At 42.3% G+C, this 18,752-nt stretch overlaps 1 protein-coding gene across 2 annotated transcripts; it reads right to left on the bottom strand.

Annotated features, from left to right (window-relative positions):
- Positions 1-214: 214 nt before the first annotated feature.
- On the bottom strand, positions 215-18,423 carry LOC311026510 (3',5'-cyclic-AMP phosphodiesterase 7B-like). 2 transcript variants are annotated; one of them, XM_084030111.1, is made up of 13 exons: positions 18,133-18,423; positions 15,676-15,736; positions 7,785-7,874; positions 6,624-6,787; positions 6,482-6,545; positions 6,091-6,186; positions 5,733-5,833; positions 5,009-5,140; positions 4,828-4,919; positions 3,985-4,129; positions 3,766-3,862; positions 3,460-3,540; positions 215-3,292 (listed from the first exon to the last, which is right to left on the bottom strand). In XM_084030111.1, the coding sequence occupies exons 1-13, from the start codon at positions 18,151-18,153 to the stop codon at positions 3,069-3,071; spliced, it is 1,368 nt and encodes a 455-aa protein (XP_083886237.1). In that variant the 5' UTR covers positions 18,154-18,423; the 3' UTR covers positions 215-3,068. The 2 variants fall into 2 exon arrangements, with proteins under 2 accessions (XP_083886237.1, XP_083886236.1); XM_084030110.1 differs by lacking the exons at positions 15,676-15,736; positions 18,133-18,423 and adding an exon at positions 11,279-11,641.
- Between the last annotated feature and the right edge of the window lie 329 nt (positions 18,424-18,752).

Below are 18,752 nucleotides of genomic sequence, written 5' to 3'. Positions count from 1 at the left end.
AACAAAGCAGCATGGGAGAGGCACCCATAATGTGACACCCCCCCCCCCCCCCCCCCCCCTGCCATGAGGAGACTTTCCTCTCATGCACAGAGCAACTGAAGCGATGTTACCGCCATCTAGTGGTCAAACAAGCTTTTTTTTTTAATCACACAAATACTCTCAGGAGATCTAATGCATTGGATGTTAATTGAAAAACATTTATTTTTATTGCTCACAGTGCTCAGAGGTTGGTTGTCAGAACAGAAATGTACAGTCAAAGAGTCAGGTAGCAAACATATTATTATTATTATTATTATTAATTCACCAGCACATGAAGTTTGGACATCAGGCTTCGTTTGAAGGGTTTCATTCATTCCATGATCATTATAAAGTAACTGTTGGTTGTCTATACACCATCAGTTCGTGTGCTGATGAAGAGCATATGATTGAAAGATCCCCCAAATACATGAACCTTGATCTCTTAACAAGAAGTGCTTAAAGCATTCAGAGAAGAATGGAAATATGAGCGTCTACGATGGAAAGTTACTACACGGACCTTGTGGTGAGACATGTTGGCCTTTTGACCTTTTCACGTTGTGCATCGTCGGTCTGAATGTGGAACGCAGTGACACAAATGAACTAAACAAAGGGGGGGGGGGGGGGAAGAGCATTTTAGCTCCTCTCGGTAATAGATCACTGGATTGACTCGAACCCACGTAGGTTGAAAAGGAAAAAGGATATTTTCTTCTCATTTCGGAGCATTGGGCGCTAGGATGAGAATCTTTCAAAACTGAACACCCACAACCTTTAAATGGGAGTAAAAAAAAAAGAAGGGAAAATGCACTTCAATGCATGTATGCTGGTATTAAATTTGTTCCATTCTTTGTGTCCAATCATAAGATTTCTGACCCTATTAGAAAATGTCATTTGATGTGATTTCTTTTTAAAATGATAATTACAGTCAATCTGATCATCCCTCTGTCATAATCATAATTTAAAGAAGCTTCATTAAACATACAGTACATATTTGTACTTGTGAACGCGGTGCGGCTCAGTGACCCTGGATCAGTGCTTTGACAGGTATTGAAATACGAGGCTGCCTGAGGCTTCCTGTCTCGACTGCAGCAGGGCTACGTGGCGGCAGCAACGCGTCACTAACGAAGAACAGAAAACTATTGTTTTAGGGTCGTGAGTTCGTGGCTCATTCAGGTTGCACTGCAGTGGCTTATATGGGAGTTCCAGCAAAGCCAATAAGAGCAGTGAAGACATTAATACTTTACTTTTAGTGACCACAGCTATAAATAGATATGAATTGGCCAGTGACTTAACGGTATTGCACCGTGACTTATAGAAAAGGCTTAAAACTGAGAAAGAATTCATATTTATAATTGTTTTTTTTTAGAAAGGTTATTTCCTGTATGAATCTCTGGGAAGACGTTAGCACCGTGTTGAGCACGCAGCCTCGACCATGCCGGGCCATAATCTTAAATTTGGCAAACTTTACTATACATAACTAGAGCAGAGTGGGTAAAAAGGTGTTACACTTGGACCAACTAGTACGTACAAATTCATCTGCTTTGACTAAAGTTAATCCATATGGTTCAGGTTCACCATTGGGATTAAATGGATAAGTATCGTTTGAGATCTTCTACATGTTTCATATACAGTCGCCCATAAAGTTTGAATATGTTGTTTATGTTGATGAATATGCATCAGTAATCACTTTTGAGGTGCAATGATTACATCATGTGTTACCCAGGTGAAATTAATGAATTCACAACATTTGTTTGGCGCAATGAATTCACAACATTTGTTTGGCGCATTTGTTTGGCGCATTTACAAGACATTTGCAAATGATTCCAACTTTATGGGCGACCCTGTATAAAATGAATAATGGTGTATGGTTTTCTTAATTGTCTTGGGAATTATGCTTTAAATATAAGGATTAGAGGTATTTTTGCAACTACTAATTGACCCAAGTCTGTACGTGACATATGAGGCAGTGCACACAGTCAACACAAAGAAATGCAAAAAGCCTTAAGAGAGGTAACGAAACAGTACATTGGCACCTTGGCAAAGCTCACTGGGTGCAGCACCCGCTCTGACCCCGGTAGTGGGTGAAAGACTGAACAGGAAGCCAGCTGCTACAGTACTGTGAGAGGGTTTCAGTGTGCTGGTGTGGCGAAGGGAAAAACAGGCAAGAAACCGTCATCGTAAGAAAGCTTGTCCAGAAAATGTGTTTCAGACGGACCTTTAAGTTGCTGTTAAGGCGTTTTTTTGTGTGTGTGTGAGAGCTTGTCCCATAAATGAATGCACCCGTTGAATCGTTACAAAGGTAACGCCAGTGTAAGAGTTATATTTCCACACTAAGAAAAGGTTAATACATTGCTGAGATTTTGGCGTTGTGAAGTGCTGAGGTCGTCCATCACAGTATCTACAGATTAAACCATGACATTACAAGAACGTTAGAAAACTGCTCCGGGGTTACACAGTTTGAACAGAATACATCGTACAGCTTACAGTACCGTGACATACCGACTTAGTGAGTTAAAAACTTGTACGGAAAAAGAGCATCCGATAGAAGTGCGAGCTGTACAAAAAGTGTACGAGTGAAAAGAGCTTAATACAGTGTGCATCGTCTAAAAGTTTAAAAAGCATAGTATAGCTGATATATTCATATACTCCTCCATTTCTTCCATATATATTTGTTATGTCATCTCTTCCAGCACAGTCCAGCTGACTCGTATCGTCGTTTTTGGCTTTTCTTTATTGTTCTAGCAGCTTCTAGTTTGTGCAAACTCGTCTTCATTGATCCCTCGTCTGTCCTCAGCCATAAACTTTCAATCCTTGCAGATATCATTGGGGGTAAAGAGCAAGGCAATAACTAAGCTCATCCATCCACCTGCACCCACAAGTTTCTGTCTTCTCCCCCCCACTCCAGCAGAGGGAGCCATTTCTCATGAGTTGAAACCAGTGCTCCCACTTTCAGAGCCTGTGAACAACCAGCAGCGGGAGGAAAATATGCTGGAGGACGTTTCCTCTCGACGGTTAAACAAAAGGAAGATCAAACGCCTCGAGAAACAAGAAGATTAAGGGATGTCTTCCCCCTCTCCTCCTCCTCCTCCTCCTTCAGGCTCTGGCTCCTCCACGGTTGGGTGTGTTTGCTTGTCTGGAGGTGCGTTGGCATATCGCAGGCGGCTCCAGCGGGCCTTGTTCTTGTGCAGGTGACCCATCATGGTCTGGCTGAGAGCGCTGGGCTCGGTGAAGCGGTGCCACTCCTCGAACAGAGGCTCCACGATGTAGGAGATGAAGCCTGAGGGGGAAAACACACGCCGAAGGTGGGTCATCTCCAAATAAGCTGAAACATACGGTGCGTTCTGGTAGTAATAAATTAAGTAAGATCCAAACGGCAAAGAATAAATACCACATGAAATAAAAATTATGATTAAACATGTTGATTTAAAACAGAAAACTATTTACCTATCTGGATGGCTGGGACGGAGTCAGCCTGCTGGTTACACAGCGGACTAATCTCCAAATCAAACTTTCTCTCCAGGTCACCTGTCAGGTTCAAAGCCAGAATTAAGGATTATTATTATTTGTATTATTATAAAAAAACAAGATCCACATGAATAAAAGAGAAGCCATGACAAAATATGATGCAAACCTTCATAAAATATATTTTTGGTACAACACACATGAATGCAAAAAAGTCACCAACCACTACAGCATGAAAACGTGATCTTCTCTATTGGTATTACTTCTTAAAAATCCCACTTTACTCACCCTGCCTGTAGAACTCCTCACACACTCTCTCACTCCACTGTCTGCTCAGCTCCCAAACCCGACACGGATTACAGACGTCTGCACACTTCAGAGCAATCTGCAGGCAACGAGAGACACGTTCACATATACTACTCCTGTCTGTTGAAATGTATATAAAAGTATACTTCATATCTCATGCATGGATGCACGGTGGAGTCAGGTGGCGTGGAGCGGTGTTACCTGCAGTATAAAGTGCCGGTGTGAAGCCAGCTGAAGGTCAAGGTCCTGGTTGTCCAGATGTTCTCTGAAGGTGGACAGGAACTCGTTCTGCCTGCTGATGTCTGTGGCCAAGATGAGGGAGCCCAGCTGCTGTTCCATGTCCTGCCTGCAGAGTGGAAGGGGGGCGCCACTGAGTCAAAACAACTAAAAACACTCATCCCTGAGCTGATAATGATTTTTTTTTATGGAATAAACCATACATTTATATATATGATATATATATATATATATTATAGAATTATTCATAAGTTATCATCCCTCCCTTTTACAGCCATGTGTTACGCGTAGAGCTCTTATGCCGCCGTTCTTTAACTGACCCTGACCTCTGACGTAACGGCGGAGGCTGCTGGACGAAAAGGATTATGATGCCAAACGCATCATGATTATTTAACCAGATCAAACATGCCGATGGGTGCGATTGTGATGTGTGACAGAGCATTCCATCAACTAAGATGAAGGGCATGATTATTGATTTTTACACATCAGCCTGTCGGCCGATCTAACGGTTGGATTTTTTAAATTAATAACAAGCGGAATTGTAATTGTAATTCTTCTGCATCCGGAAATGATCTCAGTTTCATGATCCTATTATTACATATTATATATATATATATATATATAGGGTCTGTTTCTTTCATCTGTTGGTAAGGGAACCTCAGCATCAAGCCCTAAAATCACACTCTCCTGGAAAGTGAGAAGCAAGATCCTGTGTGTCCTCCTTCTCCATCTTTTCCATCTTGTCCAAAGTAGTAAGATATCTTTCTAAAACATTTCATATTATGGGTTTCTGTAAAAGGCTCTTACGACATGTCGGCGGGCAGGTGGGACAGCAGCCCCGACTCTCGCAGCATGCCCACGGTGGACCTCCAGTGGTGACTCTCCAGCACAGACGTGTTCTGTAAAAAAAAACAGTGTGTTTCCCACGGACTCAGTAACAGAACGGGACACTGAAACGCGCAGCAGCTTTCAGCAGAGCCACGTGTACCTGGTAGAGGGACGCCAGGTGGTGTCTGGTCTTAATGAGGAAGGGCTGGTTCACTCCGGGATGGTCCACATCGTGGGCGGCTGCTGCCATCAGACCCAGGAATACATCCAGAGGACTCAGCTGCTCGGCCAGCTGCAGCGCACAAATGATTGATGGGGAAATTATCGTTATGTGGGAGGGAACCGTATCCTTCAGTTACTTATCTTTGTGTTAGTTGTATGTCTATTTCTTTATATTGAGAGAGACATAAAGCTGCAGTCAAATTCTTGCATGTGTTTCCACTTAAATGGCCAATAAAACAGATTCTATTATATTCTATAGGATTCTTCTATGTAACTTTAACTGCAGCTTCTCTTTTGGAAAACAAAAACGTCCTTTTGTGAGTTAAGCATAGCGGTAGGAAACATTCTGGATCATTTCATAAACAACAAATACTTTGTTGACAACAATCGTGAGTTATCTAGAACGCACTAAGTGCCTCTAACTAAATAGGTGCATCACAAAGTGCTTTATGGCTTTTATAGCAACAAAGGGCACAAAAGCATCACTGTTTCTGGGAGAACGATGCCCAGACTCTGAATCTGGTCCGAGGGCCTCAGAGTTTCCCACGGCCGGGTGACGGATGTGTTGTCGGGTCTAAGTGAGCAGGAATTATCCTCCAGGAGGAGACGCTAATAGAATATGAAGGGGAAGCTGAGGCCTTGTCGTGTGTATCATGCTTTACCTTGGGCTCCTTCAGGTAGCAGTACATGGCTTGAGTGACATCAGCAGCATGGACAGCATTGTGATAGGGATTCTGGGAGTGGTAGTCGTCTTGCACCATGCCTGGCAACACAGAGGGAGGTCATGTAATGTGTATTCTGAGCTCTCATTTCCTCATTCTGTCTCGTGATGCGTGGCGATTAATCGCGTCACTGCGAAAAAAATGCTGATTGGACAATTTGCTTCTGTAAAAACGTTGTTGCTCAGCTGAATCTGATTGAGCATGCTATGGATACTGGATTCATAGTCCATGTCATGCAGGGAACATAAACCCTGTGACTCCTGTGATATCACAGTGGTCACAGATGCTTGCAGCTCACCGAGGAACCTGTGCAGTTTGACCATGTCCAGCTGGAAGTGGTGGACGAGGCCATAGACATTGAAGAGATGGCACATCAGAGTCACCAGGCTGTTACCTGCCGACACACGTTCATTCATAAAACACACGTTTCTGAAAATGACATTTTACACTACGCCATATAGAGATAAACAGTCAATACTGAAACTCAATCGGTGAAGGTAAGTGACTTATGTTTAACTTCAGTTCATACAAAAAGCCGAGAAAGAAAGGGAAGCAAATAAATAATATAGATATAAGATATATAATGCAGCTACTGTGTTTTTGTGTGGTTGTGAGGATGGGATGGAAGAAAGAGAGCATAATAATAATACAAATAATCTCAATGACAATAAAAAATAAAGCCGTCTTACCATTTGTAAGGCGATCGAAGAGGAAAATGTCGAAGGTCCACGTGCCTACTTTTGATAGCATGTGCTGTGAAGAGAGAAGGGGTGAGTGATTCACACCTGGACACAGGTGAGCGGGACGTGTTGAGGAAGTGTGTGTTCTTACGGCGGCTTGGCCCAGGTAGTCGTCGTCCAGCAGGTGCAGCGACCCGGGGGTGTGGGGCACCAACCCCCGGAGCAGCCTGGAGGCGTGGCAGTATCTCTGGAAGCTCAGCCGACGCTTCACCTTCCTCCTGGTGCCGGCCTCTACCTCCCCCTGCTGGGCACTGTCTGTAAATACAAGGCAAGGTAGATTACAACAGGCCGTGCGGAGGACCTGCCAAAGTTGTGACATAAATTTAAAAAAAAAAAAAAGGAAAAAGATTGAAGGTTTCCTTAATGATTGTGACTTCCATGATTATGATTATAGAAATAATAAAAATAATAATAATAAGCGTCTGCTAAATGCCCTAAATGTAAATGTAAATGTAGTGCATTTTTCATTCTCAGAGTTGTTACATTAAAATAATTAAATAATAATAATAATAATAATAATAATAATAATAATAATAATAATAATAATAATAATAATAATAATAAAATAAGCATAAAAGCATAGGCATAAAAAACAAACATCACTTCACATCACAGGGGGGCACAATTTAACAGTTTTGTAAATAAAAAGCTTTTCAGGCCTGCTTTAAATGTGTGTCTTTGCTTTTGGGAATCAAACAACGTACTCTTTTACAACCCAAATTTCACGTACAATCACCCCGATGCTGCCTCGGAGCTGTGTTCAGTGGCGAGCGTAACCCGTGATTCATAAAGATCTACCGCTGCCAACAGTGAACAAACACAAACAGTTAAAGCCATCAAAATCTTGACATTTCAGCGGAAATAAAATCACATGCTGATTTTTATCTAAATCCTTATTTGCCGCAAAAAATGTTCACATGTGATTCGGAGTGAATGGGTTTTCATAAACGCTTTTATTTTGTCAGTGATTCAGATAAAAGAGGGATAAATATCATGAATTCCTGAAAAAAAAACAAGTTTTTGTTGACAAAATTGTGTTTTTTCCCCAAAGTATAAGTTTGAAGTTGATATTTTGATTGTTTTTTTGTTTTATTTTGTATTTTTTTTATTACTGTGAGGTTTAAAATAAATAAACTGAACTGAAAATAGTGTTTCTCTAAAGAAAACAAATTAATTTGAATGTGTTAGTGGGCTCACACTCGCCGATATGGCCAGTTAATGTCCTCATATTAAGATGAGAAAGGAGACTCACTTTGGAGGATTCGCAGGTCAATCAGCGGATAAGAGCCTCGTCTCTCCACCAGCAACACACCAGCATGACCCGTGTTCAGTCTGCCATCGGCTGCACAGACAAAGAGGGATGAGTGTTATCGCTGTTGTTTAAACATATTTGCAGACTATAAATAATCCACGCGTTGAACTTTCCAGAAGAAATGAGAGGGAGTAGAGCTGAGGGAACAGAGGGAGGAAGAAAAGGATGCTCAAAGGTCGATGGCTGAACGATAAGCCGAGCAGCCGGCGGGTGACGAGAGGACAAACGGAGCAAAGTGTTCCCTGGTGTAGATGTTAGAAGACGTAGTCGAAGCTCATGAAAGCAGATTTAGAGAAGCGGCCTCTCGGAAAACAAGAGGATCTTTGAATCATCAGATCATCATGCATCTGCTCCGATTTCACCCACGGAGGATGGATTTCACGCCACGGTGCAGCTGTTACGACGCATCCACTGCATGCGCTCTGTTCATACAATATTCTTTGATGTAACTGTAGTTTCACGGCGACGCCGATTCCACGCATGTAACCTGCTGTGCGTGTCGTAGCCGAGGACCAAACAGAAGGTCCATTTCTGCTGCAGAACTTTTCTTTCTGAAGAGTTGATTCTAAAACGCGATAATAAAGAAGGAAATGTGTGTGACTCAGGCTTGAAGTGCTTTGTATTTATAACATGCTGATGGGACGTTTTCTCCTAAATGGATATTAGAAGTTTTTTGTCTTTTGAGTTTAAATCCCTGTCATTGGAGCACCAATGAGACATTGGCTTAGGCCTGTTCGATTAATCGATTTTAAATCGTAATCGCGATTATGTAGTTAGGACGATGAAAATCGTAAAATCGAAGTTCTGCACTTTATTCATTCATTTTTGTTTAATGGACACACCTTAAGATACATGTGAAAGTGAGGTTTTTCTCTTCATCCCAAATGTTCAATAAAAAAAACAGCATATTTGAAATAATTTCTTTGCATTTTGTCATTTCACAAAATAATCGTAATCGAAAATCGGATTTTGGGAGAAGAAAATCGGGATCTTGAAAACTGCTTCCGTTTATAAAGCGCAATCCACACAAGCGACGAGACAAAAACTAGGTTTCATGCCGCAGTGCACGTGCACACACGTGAGATTTCCACTCGGATAAACTAAAAACTATGAACAGAAAATAAAAAATGAATAATTTACAGATCAGATGCGGGGGAGGAACTGGAGCGCGTTTATGTCCCTGAGGTTGCTGGTTCACATCGCCTCCGACTGACTGCCCGAGAGCAGCTAAACTACCTGTTAATGGGGTCGGAGTCACCGTGGTAACTGCCTCCGGTTGCCAGATCTTGTGTTGGTTTTGCCAGAGCGGCATAGTTTGCAGACAGTGTGTTTTTGCTTTGCAGGCTAAGAAGCTAAACATGAAAAAAAATTCAAAAACATAAGGTGGAAAAAGTGGCATCACTCCCTGTTTGTGCATCTTCTAGTCCAACAAACAAATATAAACCGCGTGGGGGAAGTGACTCAGCCTGTTAAAGAGTCCTGCTGGCCTAGTTTGAAGAAAAGGAGAAGGAGGGGGGCATCATCTGGGAACCCCCTCCTCCCCTCCTCCCTCACTGCTATCGTCCAACACAGACAAACAGACTCAGAGGCTGATACACCACCCTCTGGCTCTCTTCCTTCTCTCTCCACACTCCATCTTTTATTCCTCCCATCTCCACATCCTCTCTCTCTGCTACAACCCCCTCAACCTTCCCATCATCCTTTATTCCTTCCTGTTCAACAACAACAACACCCCCCCCCTCATCATCTGATCCATCCTTTCGTCTCGCCCCCGCCTCCTCTCTTCCTTTAAACTCTCTGTGTGGTAAATAGGTCATTGTCTCTGTGCGGCTCAGAAGAACTGGGTCATGCAGGATGCGAACGTGAATCAGTCAGAACGGGTGGGTTTTTTTTCTTCGCGGACGTGTGCCCGTGCACAACCACTCACCGCACACATTCGGTTCAATCCCCCACTCCAAACGCACAGACCAAAGATCGCATACTTGGCACGCGTCACACTAACACACGGTACGGGACGCCAGCACAGTGTGTGTTAAGGAATCCGTGGGTGTTTACGGTTTTCCTTCTCCGAAAGTGAAAGTTCAGACGCGACGAGGGGGACGCATGCACTCAGACACGCAGCGGCAGGTGATTCTTCATCTGGAAAGCAACATTCATCCACACAGCTGCAGTCTCTGAATACAGTTGAATCACACTCAAATGATGACTTGACAGTGGCAGCAGCCAGATGTGTACGATTCGATCAATGTGCTCATCCCACACTATAAATAATTCCTACATTTTTAAAAGAACACCAGAAACATTTTTTTTTCTTTTTGACAAACGAGATGTTTGATCCATTAAAATAGTTTAAAAAAGGGTCGTCCCAAAGCCCTTTTTGACAATTTCAAATTAGATAGATTTAAATAGATTAAAATAATGATTAAAGGATGAATAAATTAATGTGTATTTTGATTGAGATCTATCGAAACACAAAGGGCAGATGTTTTTTTAATCCTTCTACCTGACTTAATGTCATTAAAGGAAAACGTTTTGTTACATTTTAATAAACGTATTGACTGTTGAGTAAACAGTTTTGCCTGTAGGCTGAAAATCCATACGCATTTCTAGCTAAACATATAATTACTGGTCTTTTTCAGCCTTCTACATCCTTGGAAATGGCAGAATGACTCACTATCACCTCTGACAAGTGATCTCAGAGTCTCTCGATGCTGCGTGTAAGTCAAACACCGCACACATAGCCTCTCGCCGGCTGCAACGAGTCATCACGCCATTGAGGTCATCACGATGCAAAAGGGAAAGTCACAGGCACATTTGTGCGTTTTCCACCTCATGAGTCAGTGGTTTGCGAGCAGGTAAATCCCCACCGTGTGAATCATCACCTCACCAGCGCTCTTCAACATCACATCCGAGATGCCGTTCCATGTTTGTCATCAGCCGATTCCCGCTTAAAGTGTTAGTCATTTATCTTGTTTAAATGCGAATAACAAAGTCGGCGTTAGAATGTATAGAATGAACCCGAGCTTTCAGGTTAAACCCCGTCTCTGTTGAACTGATGTTACTTTGTGGACTCGGCTCGACTGATTGCATCACGTCAGTGTCATCACTATAGCTCCACAGATGGCAAAAACACTCCGGCTTTACAGCCTAAATCCCTCATTGCTCCGTCTGAACCTCGTCTCGACCCACGTCACTTACAAACATGCATTTAAACAGGAAGCGTGCCGTGTGCAAACACAACAAAAACGAGAGTCGAACATTCAAATGCAAAAAAAACAACTATTTCTCAGAGACGAATAAACAATCGTGAAGGAACTTCACACACCATCTGTTCAACATAATTACTGGGTCAACAAACATACATTAAACATTAAACATTAATGGGAAACATGACTCCCCTAAGCTTTGCTCTACATGGATTATGTGCAAGTTACCTTCCGGATGAGCGCTCCGGTCTTCTATGTCATGCTTCACCTCCTCTACCTCTTCCTTCTCTGAATCCACCCAAGTGCTGGCCTGACTTCTCTCGGGGCCCCGGGGGCCTCCCTTGCGAGCCCTCCAGGCCGCCCTGAGCTGCCGTATGAGAGCGGGGAGCTCCAGGGTCAGCGACAGGCCCCCGCAGGTGATGGGAGGCGTCCCGAGAGGCCCCCAGACGGGCGAGTGGGGCGCCTCCTCCGGACAGACCCCGACTTCAACCCCGAGACCGGGGTCCCGTATCCTGAGATCTGGGCCCCAGAGGCCCTCGAGCACTGGCATCCTCACACCAAAAGGACAACGGACAGATGAAGGATAGGTGCAGGCAAATTAAAGATCAACCTAAGGGCTGATGATGGGGAGAGAAAGAGGGATGGGGGTGAAAAAGAGTTGGAGAAGCTCGCTGTCAGGTAGCCATCGGTGAGGAAGAGGAGTCAGAATAGGACAGAGGAATAAAGGATGCAGAGAGAGACAGAACAGGAAGATAGAGAGCAAATGGGTGCGGAGTGATAAAAAAAAAAAAGCCAGAACAGATGCAGGGAAAAGAAGAAGAAGAAGAAGCGAGGATCCCGTCTCTATCTCCCTTCTTCCAGGATCGGCCACTGACTGTCTGCTCCCTCCTTCTGCCGCATTCTCTCTCCTCTCGACTGTCTCACTCGCCCCGGTGTTGTTGTGGAGTCTGAAAGCCCCTCCTCTCCCCGCTCGGAGCTCGCTCTGCTACATACGCCGCTACACTGACGGCAGACCAATGGGATTTGTGTTAATGTGGCGCTTTGGGTCTCTCAGTCAGGTCAGTGGGAACACACACACATATGTGTCTATCTGAACAGATTTTGCATTTAAAAGGCTACAAGCTTGTAGTAATAATAATAAAAAAAAAAAGGATTTCATCAGTATATCTGGTCCAAGCATCACAGTGCTCGTTTTGTCCAAAACCAGAGGGTCAAGTTCTAATTATATATAATAATGAAAAGAAAGAGAGATTTTTTGGGGCCATTTTTGATGAATTCCATATTATTAGTTGATAAAGTAATCATTTAATTGTCTATTTGTTTCAGAACCAATTGTGTGAATATATTATTCAAGCATACACGCTCTTAGACTGAATTAGTAACATAATATCACAGGACATACAATACAACACAACATTCTAATCAATTCTGCTTGAAGGTAAAACAAGGATCCTGCTGTGAGATACTTTTCATTAAAGCCTCTCCGGGACAGAAACGCTTCGTCTGTTTGTTTTCATTTAAATGTCCTGAATTCTGCCGTCCAGGTGACTAACCGGCTTATGCTCAACTACGATTTCTAACAAAGGCAGAAGAACAAGATTTGATAAAAATAGGAAGTATTTCGAAGATGTCTAAAGAAATGTTGAATGAAAACAGGAAAAAAAAAAGAAAAACCTGAATGATGATGACTAAGAAAAGAATCGCTGTATGAACACTAACTTTATCCAATGAACTGAACTTTTGTTGACTGAAAACACTCTTCATGTTGTGCTTGAATGTCACAGACACCCACAGGCTTTCATGCAGCTGCTTTAAAAAAAAAAAAAGAAAAAAAAGTTGTCCATTAAAATGAGTACAATTAAGCCAATGTGAAGAAATAAGACCTGTGTGTGTTTGCCTGCCTGTAATCATGAAGGACGCGGTGCTATGAACATTTTTTCCACGGAAATGTTCCCTTGAGAAATGGTCACATGCAGACAAAAGTACTGACACACACACACACACACACACACACACACAGGTGCAGACAGACAAATAGCCTTGAAGGTCGCATATCGAGACACAAGATGTCGATTGCAAGGAATCATGGGACAAAGAGCGTTTAGATAAAACACACGGGCCTTGAGAAATTGTGAGTAGCGGGACACAGTGTACGGCACGGTTATTCAGTGGAAAAGTACCATTTGTACTCAATGTTTTATTGCTTTGTTGTAGCTGTGATCAGCAGATGATGATGATGTCATCAAGATCTTGATTCGTTGGACACGGACGACTAGTTTTCTTCCTTTTTATGCTCTTATGCTCTTAAGGACTCTGTTAACGAAATATGTGTGTGCCAATATAATACAGTATTTGCGTGCTAACATCATATTTGTATGCTAACGTCATATTTGTATGCTAACGTCATATTTGGGTTAACGTAATATTTGTGTTAGCAAAATACTTGAGTGTTAACGTAATATTTGTGTGCTAACGTCACATCTGTATGCTAACATCATATTTGTGTGCTAACGTAATATTTGCGTGCTAACGTCATATTTGTGTGCTAACGTCATATTTGTGTGCTAATGTAATATTTCTGTGTAACTTAATATTTGTGTGCTAACGTCATATTTGCGTGCTAACGTCATATTTGTGTTAGCGTAATATTTGTGTTAACAAAATACTTGAGTGTTAACGTAATATTTGTGTGCTAACGTCACATCTGTATGCTAACATCATATTTGTGTGCTAACGTCATATTTGTGTGCTAACGTAATATTTGCGGGTAACGTCATATTTGTGTGCTAACGTCATATTTGTGTGCTAACGTCACATCTGTATGCTAACATCATATTTGTGTGCTAACGTAATATTTGTGTGCTAACGTCATATTTGTGTGCTAACGTCATATTTGTGTGCTAATGTAATATTTCTGTGTAACGTAATATTTCTGTGCTAACGTCATATTTGTGTGCTAACGTCATATTTGTGTGCTAATGTAATATTTCTGTGTAACGTAATATTTCTGTGCTAACGTCATATTTGTGTGCTAACGTCATATTTGCGTGCTAACGTCATATTTGTGTTAACGTAATATTTGTGTTAACAAAATACTTGAGTGCTAACGTAATATTTGTGTTAACATAAAATCTATCCATCCATCCAGTGAAATAACTATTTTCAACGTACGCAGTTTTTTTCCCCTGGCATATTCAACAGCAGAGTAAACAAGTGGATTACTCGGCGAGGAAGATCACAAATGGCGCGTCTCCGATAGCGATTAAGTCACGTCACCAGGCAACGTCCAAATTCTCTCGTTTCTACACCAAAATAAAAGGCCACACATGAAAAGTGTTTGTTTGGCCAATTAATAATGCAGTGTGCGTGAGACTATTAGGACCACTGTGCCTCTTCCTGTCCAAATCTAACACGTTTTCAGAGAATGATGGCTGACTAGATCATGAGGCAAAATTATAAGAATCATTGATTTTTTTTTTTTATCCCTGGACTCTAATCCGCTCTACCATCATAAAGCAGCCTTCACCAGCACGAAAGAGTGTAACAGCACGGACGACATCAGAGAGAACAATTCTTCATCGTGTTCCCGTTGGTACAAAAACAACACGCTGCCTGCCTGTGACGTCAATAGACGAGGACGTGAACAAAGCTGCAATTAAAAAAAAACAGCCGAGACTCGTGTGTGTCAACAGAAATCATGTGACAAAAAAAATATGAAGAAACCAGCACATAATAATAGAACAGAATGAGAGAAAGATTCGGACGAGGTCAGTGGGAGGTTTTTGAAGAGTAAACTTGGGAGTCAGCCAGAGGACTGCTAGCTCCGAAAGATTCCTCTCTCACTCACACACACACACGCACACACGCACACACACACACAGTATACATTACTAACTCTTTATTTTTGATTCTCTTTGATGATGCTACTGGTCACGTTCTCTGGCAGGTCGTTGCACAGAAGTGGGTCAGCCAGTGACTAAAAAGTCTTAAAATAAATTAATAACCAGTATTTGCATCTACATTCGAGTACGTGAACACGTGTGCACAGATTTTTCATTTTCTTCCCCGGCGCTGCTAATCTACACCCTGCCCCGTACATTTTTCACCACATGTTTAAGGTTGCCTCACGCTCGCACGCAGCAGAGCACTTTTTCATCGAACATTTAAACAATCTTGACACCTATATGGGAAAAAAAGCAGCTTCATCTACATTTCAACGTCTGAATCTTTAAGACTCTGACACTGTAGTTATGATTAACGGCTACAAAAAACGTGCCCGGAGTAAAAACGTTCTGTATTGATCGCCAGCGTATATGAAAAATCAAATGCATTTGTTACAGTTTTTACCAAAAGGGAGTTGATTTTAAAAAAGAGCTGTTGTTTGAATCCATTTTTATCCATTTTTTATATGTGAGATATAAACACATTCTGGAGCATATATACAGTAGAGAGAGAGAGACAGCAGAAACATAGCTCAGTTGTTTGACAGAGATAATACCAGACCAAAGGTTAGACACAGCCTGAAGCAATGCTACCAAATATTTGGACACATTTTTTTTTTGCGCCATCAATTTGCAGCCGGCTACATGCAGCACAGTTTTCAGGTCAGTTAGCGTTCTTCTTACCCAGCATGCGGACTTGGACGGCATTCTGCTCCGACCTTTTAAACGCGACTGCTCCACACCTCTGTGGCAAGAGAGAGAGAGAGAGGGAGAGAGAGGGAGAGAACCCTTGAGATTAATGTTACAACACCCCAAAATACACACTGCTATCTAAGAGCATCAATGAACCCTTGCTAATAAATAGGAACTGTGTGAGAAGTCACGATGACCCTCTTCAGAAAAACCCCCCTTTCACACTTCCGGTTTTCACACAAGCCCTCAGTCACAAATCATGTTTTGATCGTATGAAATAACTGAATTTTAAACGTTAAACTCAGTGTAATTCCTTTTTTTAAATTGGTCGACAGTTTTATTGCCCCACTCCACAGCTACGACGACGTCGATGTTTAGCAATTTGCCACCTTCCCATCTGTCTGCAATGCATACGCCGATAAAGTGGGTCAGGCCTCACACTGGCACAGACTGCACGACCGCTTGCGAGTTAATCACATCGCCGTCCACGCGGTCGGTTCCTCCTGGTTATTGAGTCAATATCGTGTTTCCATTATCGCCACGTTCTGCTAATAGTGACACATTCCCCCGTCATCACTGAAAGTTGGTGGAAAAAGCAGTCAAGGACCAAAATAACCTTCACGGATGTCACTAAAAATAAGTATTTGGTCGATAAATGTTACAACTATTTTTTTCTAATAGTGAAATATGTAATTTAGAGACAAAATCTCAACAAAATCTAAAATAAATTGATTTTTTTTGTTGTGTCAAGACTTCTGCAAAGCAATCTGAGTGTTGACAGACACATATTTTCCATTGACAGCCCTTCCCTGTTTTTAAATTTACCACAAACATTACCTTGCTCCACCTCTCTCGTTCTGATGAGTTAAAACAAATATACAAATATAAATGCATGAGCACTGTCCTGATCTGCCATTGTATCCTGATCCGAGGTCAGTTCCTTAGCATACACCCCCCCCGTCCCAAGTCCAGCAATGCAGTTCAGACAAGCTCAGCCCTGTGCATTTCCCAATTTAGGCCATCTATTTATAATAGCCGGTAATGGCTATAATAGATATAAAGGCTAAACATCTGTGTGCACTGAGCAGTGTTGGTTCAGAGAAGCACAAACACATCGGATGGAAACCAGGTACTCCAACCCGATGGACCCACATCCGAGTCATTGGTTATTTCTGTATATTCGATGTCACCCGGCGTCTACAGGAAGGCAGAGAAACCTGTATGTTGAGCAGCAGGATTTAGATCTGTGGTGATGGAGACAAACCAGAGGCAACGGCGGCTCGCTCATCCAGCCCACGTGGTTATTGCATGTTTGCGTTACGCCCTCTGTCAAATCTTTTTTCCATCATCTCTGGCTCACAACATTATTCACCTGAACTGACGGACTCTCTCTCTCTCTCTTTGCTTATGGGCTAGCTGCTGTCAAACTGTTTACATTAAGGGCAGGTCTGTTCACTGTCTGCTGTATGTTCACAAGCACTGGCAAAAAAACAGATTTTTAATTATTATTATTTATTTTTTTAAACTTTTTTTTAAAAATGTTCTTCTATGTTCCTACCTATAGCACTTTGATCATAGCACTTTTGTACTTAAGGTATCCTTGCTGAACAGCTACTAGACGAGAAGCTAACACTTGTTTCTATTTTCGCTCTTATCAGCAATGATATGTTGTGGTTTCTTTCTTTCCACAAATGTACTTATTGTCAGTCGCTTTGGACAAAAGCATCTGCTAAATGCCCTAAATGTAAATGTAAATATAGTACTTATAAATATTGAAGTGATCACACTCACATCTTCTACTGGAAAACCATGAGATGTGCTAGAAAGCCAGGAAGAAATGCCAATAAGTGGCTCTCTTGATTGAAATGATTTGAATTTAAAAGGGTCGAGCATAAACTTTCACACTCATTGTAAATATTGTGTTAAACAACAGCACAATCATTCTACATCAACTATAGCCACTCATTCAAGTCACTGCACAGCCACCGCACCTGTATTTCCTGTACGGCTCATGCAGATGAGTGTATATCTTTTCTTTGTTTTTTTTAAACACTATACACTGCAGCACATACACAAACACAAAACCTCCCTTATAGCAGCCCCTTGTATTTACTGGTTCTGCCAAAGTGCTATAAAGCTGTCAATACACTGACGTGACACATTGAAATAAAACACAAGGCCTATTGTAGCCCACTGCATAGAAAAGGTTATACACTAGTATGTAAAGAAAAAAAAAACAAGGTCACAATAACGTCACTACCCAGAATCAAAACATTTCAGACCCTATGCTAATACATAAGCATAATAAAGCTGTAGAGTAGACAAACTCTCTTTAGAGAGCCAAACACTTCATAGTTCCTCACATGAACACAACAGGAAGGTAACACCGTTGTTTTCTCGGAGGCCTATACTCTCCAAACTCAGCCGTAAAGTCACAGTCTTACGTACCTCGACCGTTAAACAGGACATTTAACCATCGTGGGCGCTCGTGGACAGCGAGTGAATGCGACGGAAGGAATCGGGGCGCGCGCGCGCGCGGCAGTGTTTTAAATGTCACGGGAGAAGCAGGAGCACACGAGCGGACCGCATGCAGCAGTGGACGAAAGGTGACCGTGCCCACCCCCCCGCGCGGACACCTGTTTTTTGTTTTGTTTTAAAAAGCCGGCCGTTTCATCCTCCTCGCGCGGCTCTGTCTGACTTGTCACGCGCGCACTGTAAGGGACAGTGTTTGCTTTTTTTTTTGACAGACAAGGTGAAGTTGCCGTTTCCGTCCGCGTGCAGTGTTTATACTGTGGACTTGGTTGTGAGCCGCAGAGAGCGCAGGAGGGAGGGGCTTGCTTGTAAGCATCACTTGGGGGGGCGGGACCTCTGCGGGGGAGTGGACCAATCAGTGCTGGATACAAATCCTTAATTAAATACCGGTATTGCTTTAATTTGGCATCCCTTACCCCCCCAAAAACAGTAAAATGTCATTATCGTCATATATTCCAAGGCTCTTGTTAAGAATCTTAATGACATGGAACTAATAATGAAGTTAAGAACTGTTTAAATATTTGTTCTGGACAGAA

Source organism: Eutrigla gurnardus (assembly GCF_963514095.1).
Source record: "Eutrigla gurnardus genome assembly, chromosome: 16".
Lineage (NCBI taxonomy): Eukaryota > Metazoa > Chordata > Actinopteri > Perciformes > Triglidae > Eutrigla > Eutrigla gurnardus.
The sequence above is the reverse complement of the archived record's forward strand: the minus strand, read 5'-3'. Positions and strand labels throughout refer to the sequence as shown.

Bases quoted from the DNA above. Each gene is read 5' to 3' on its own strand.
- LOC311026510 (XM_084030110.1), bottom strand. From the start codon at position 11,600: ATGCCAGTGCTCGAGGGCCTCTGGGGCCCAGATCTCAGGATACGGGAC. The intron at 4,920-5,008 runs GTACACGTGGCT...TTTTTTTTACAG, and splicing joins ACCTGGCGTCCCTCTACCAG to AACACGTCTGTGCTGGAGAG. The intron at 3,863-3,984 runs GTAACACCGCTC...CGTTGCCTGCAG, and splicing joins ACCGGCACTTTATACTGCAG to ATTGCTCTGAAGTGTGCAGA.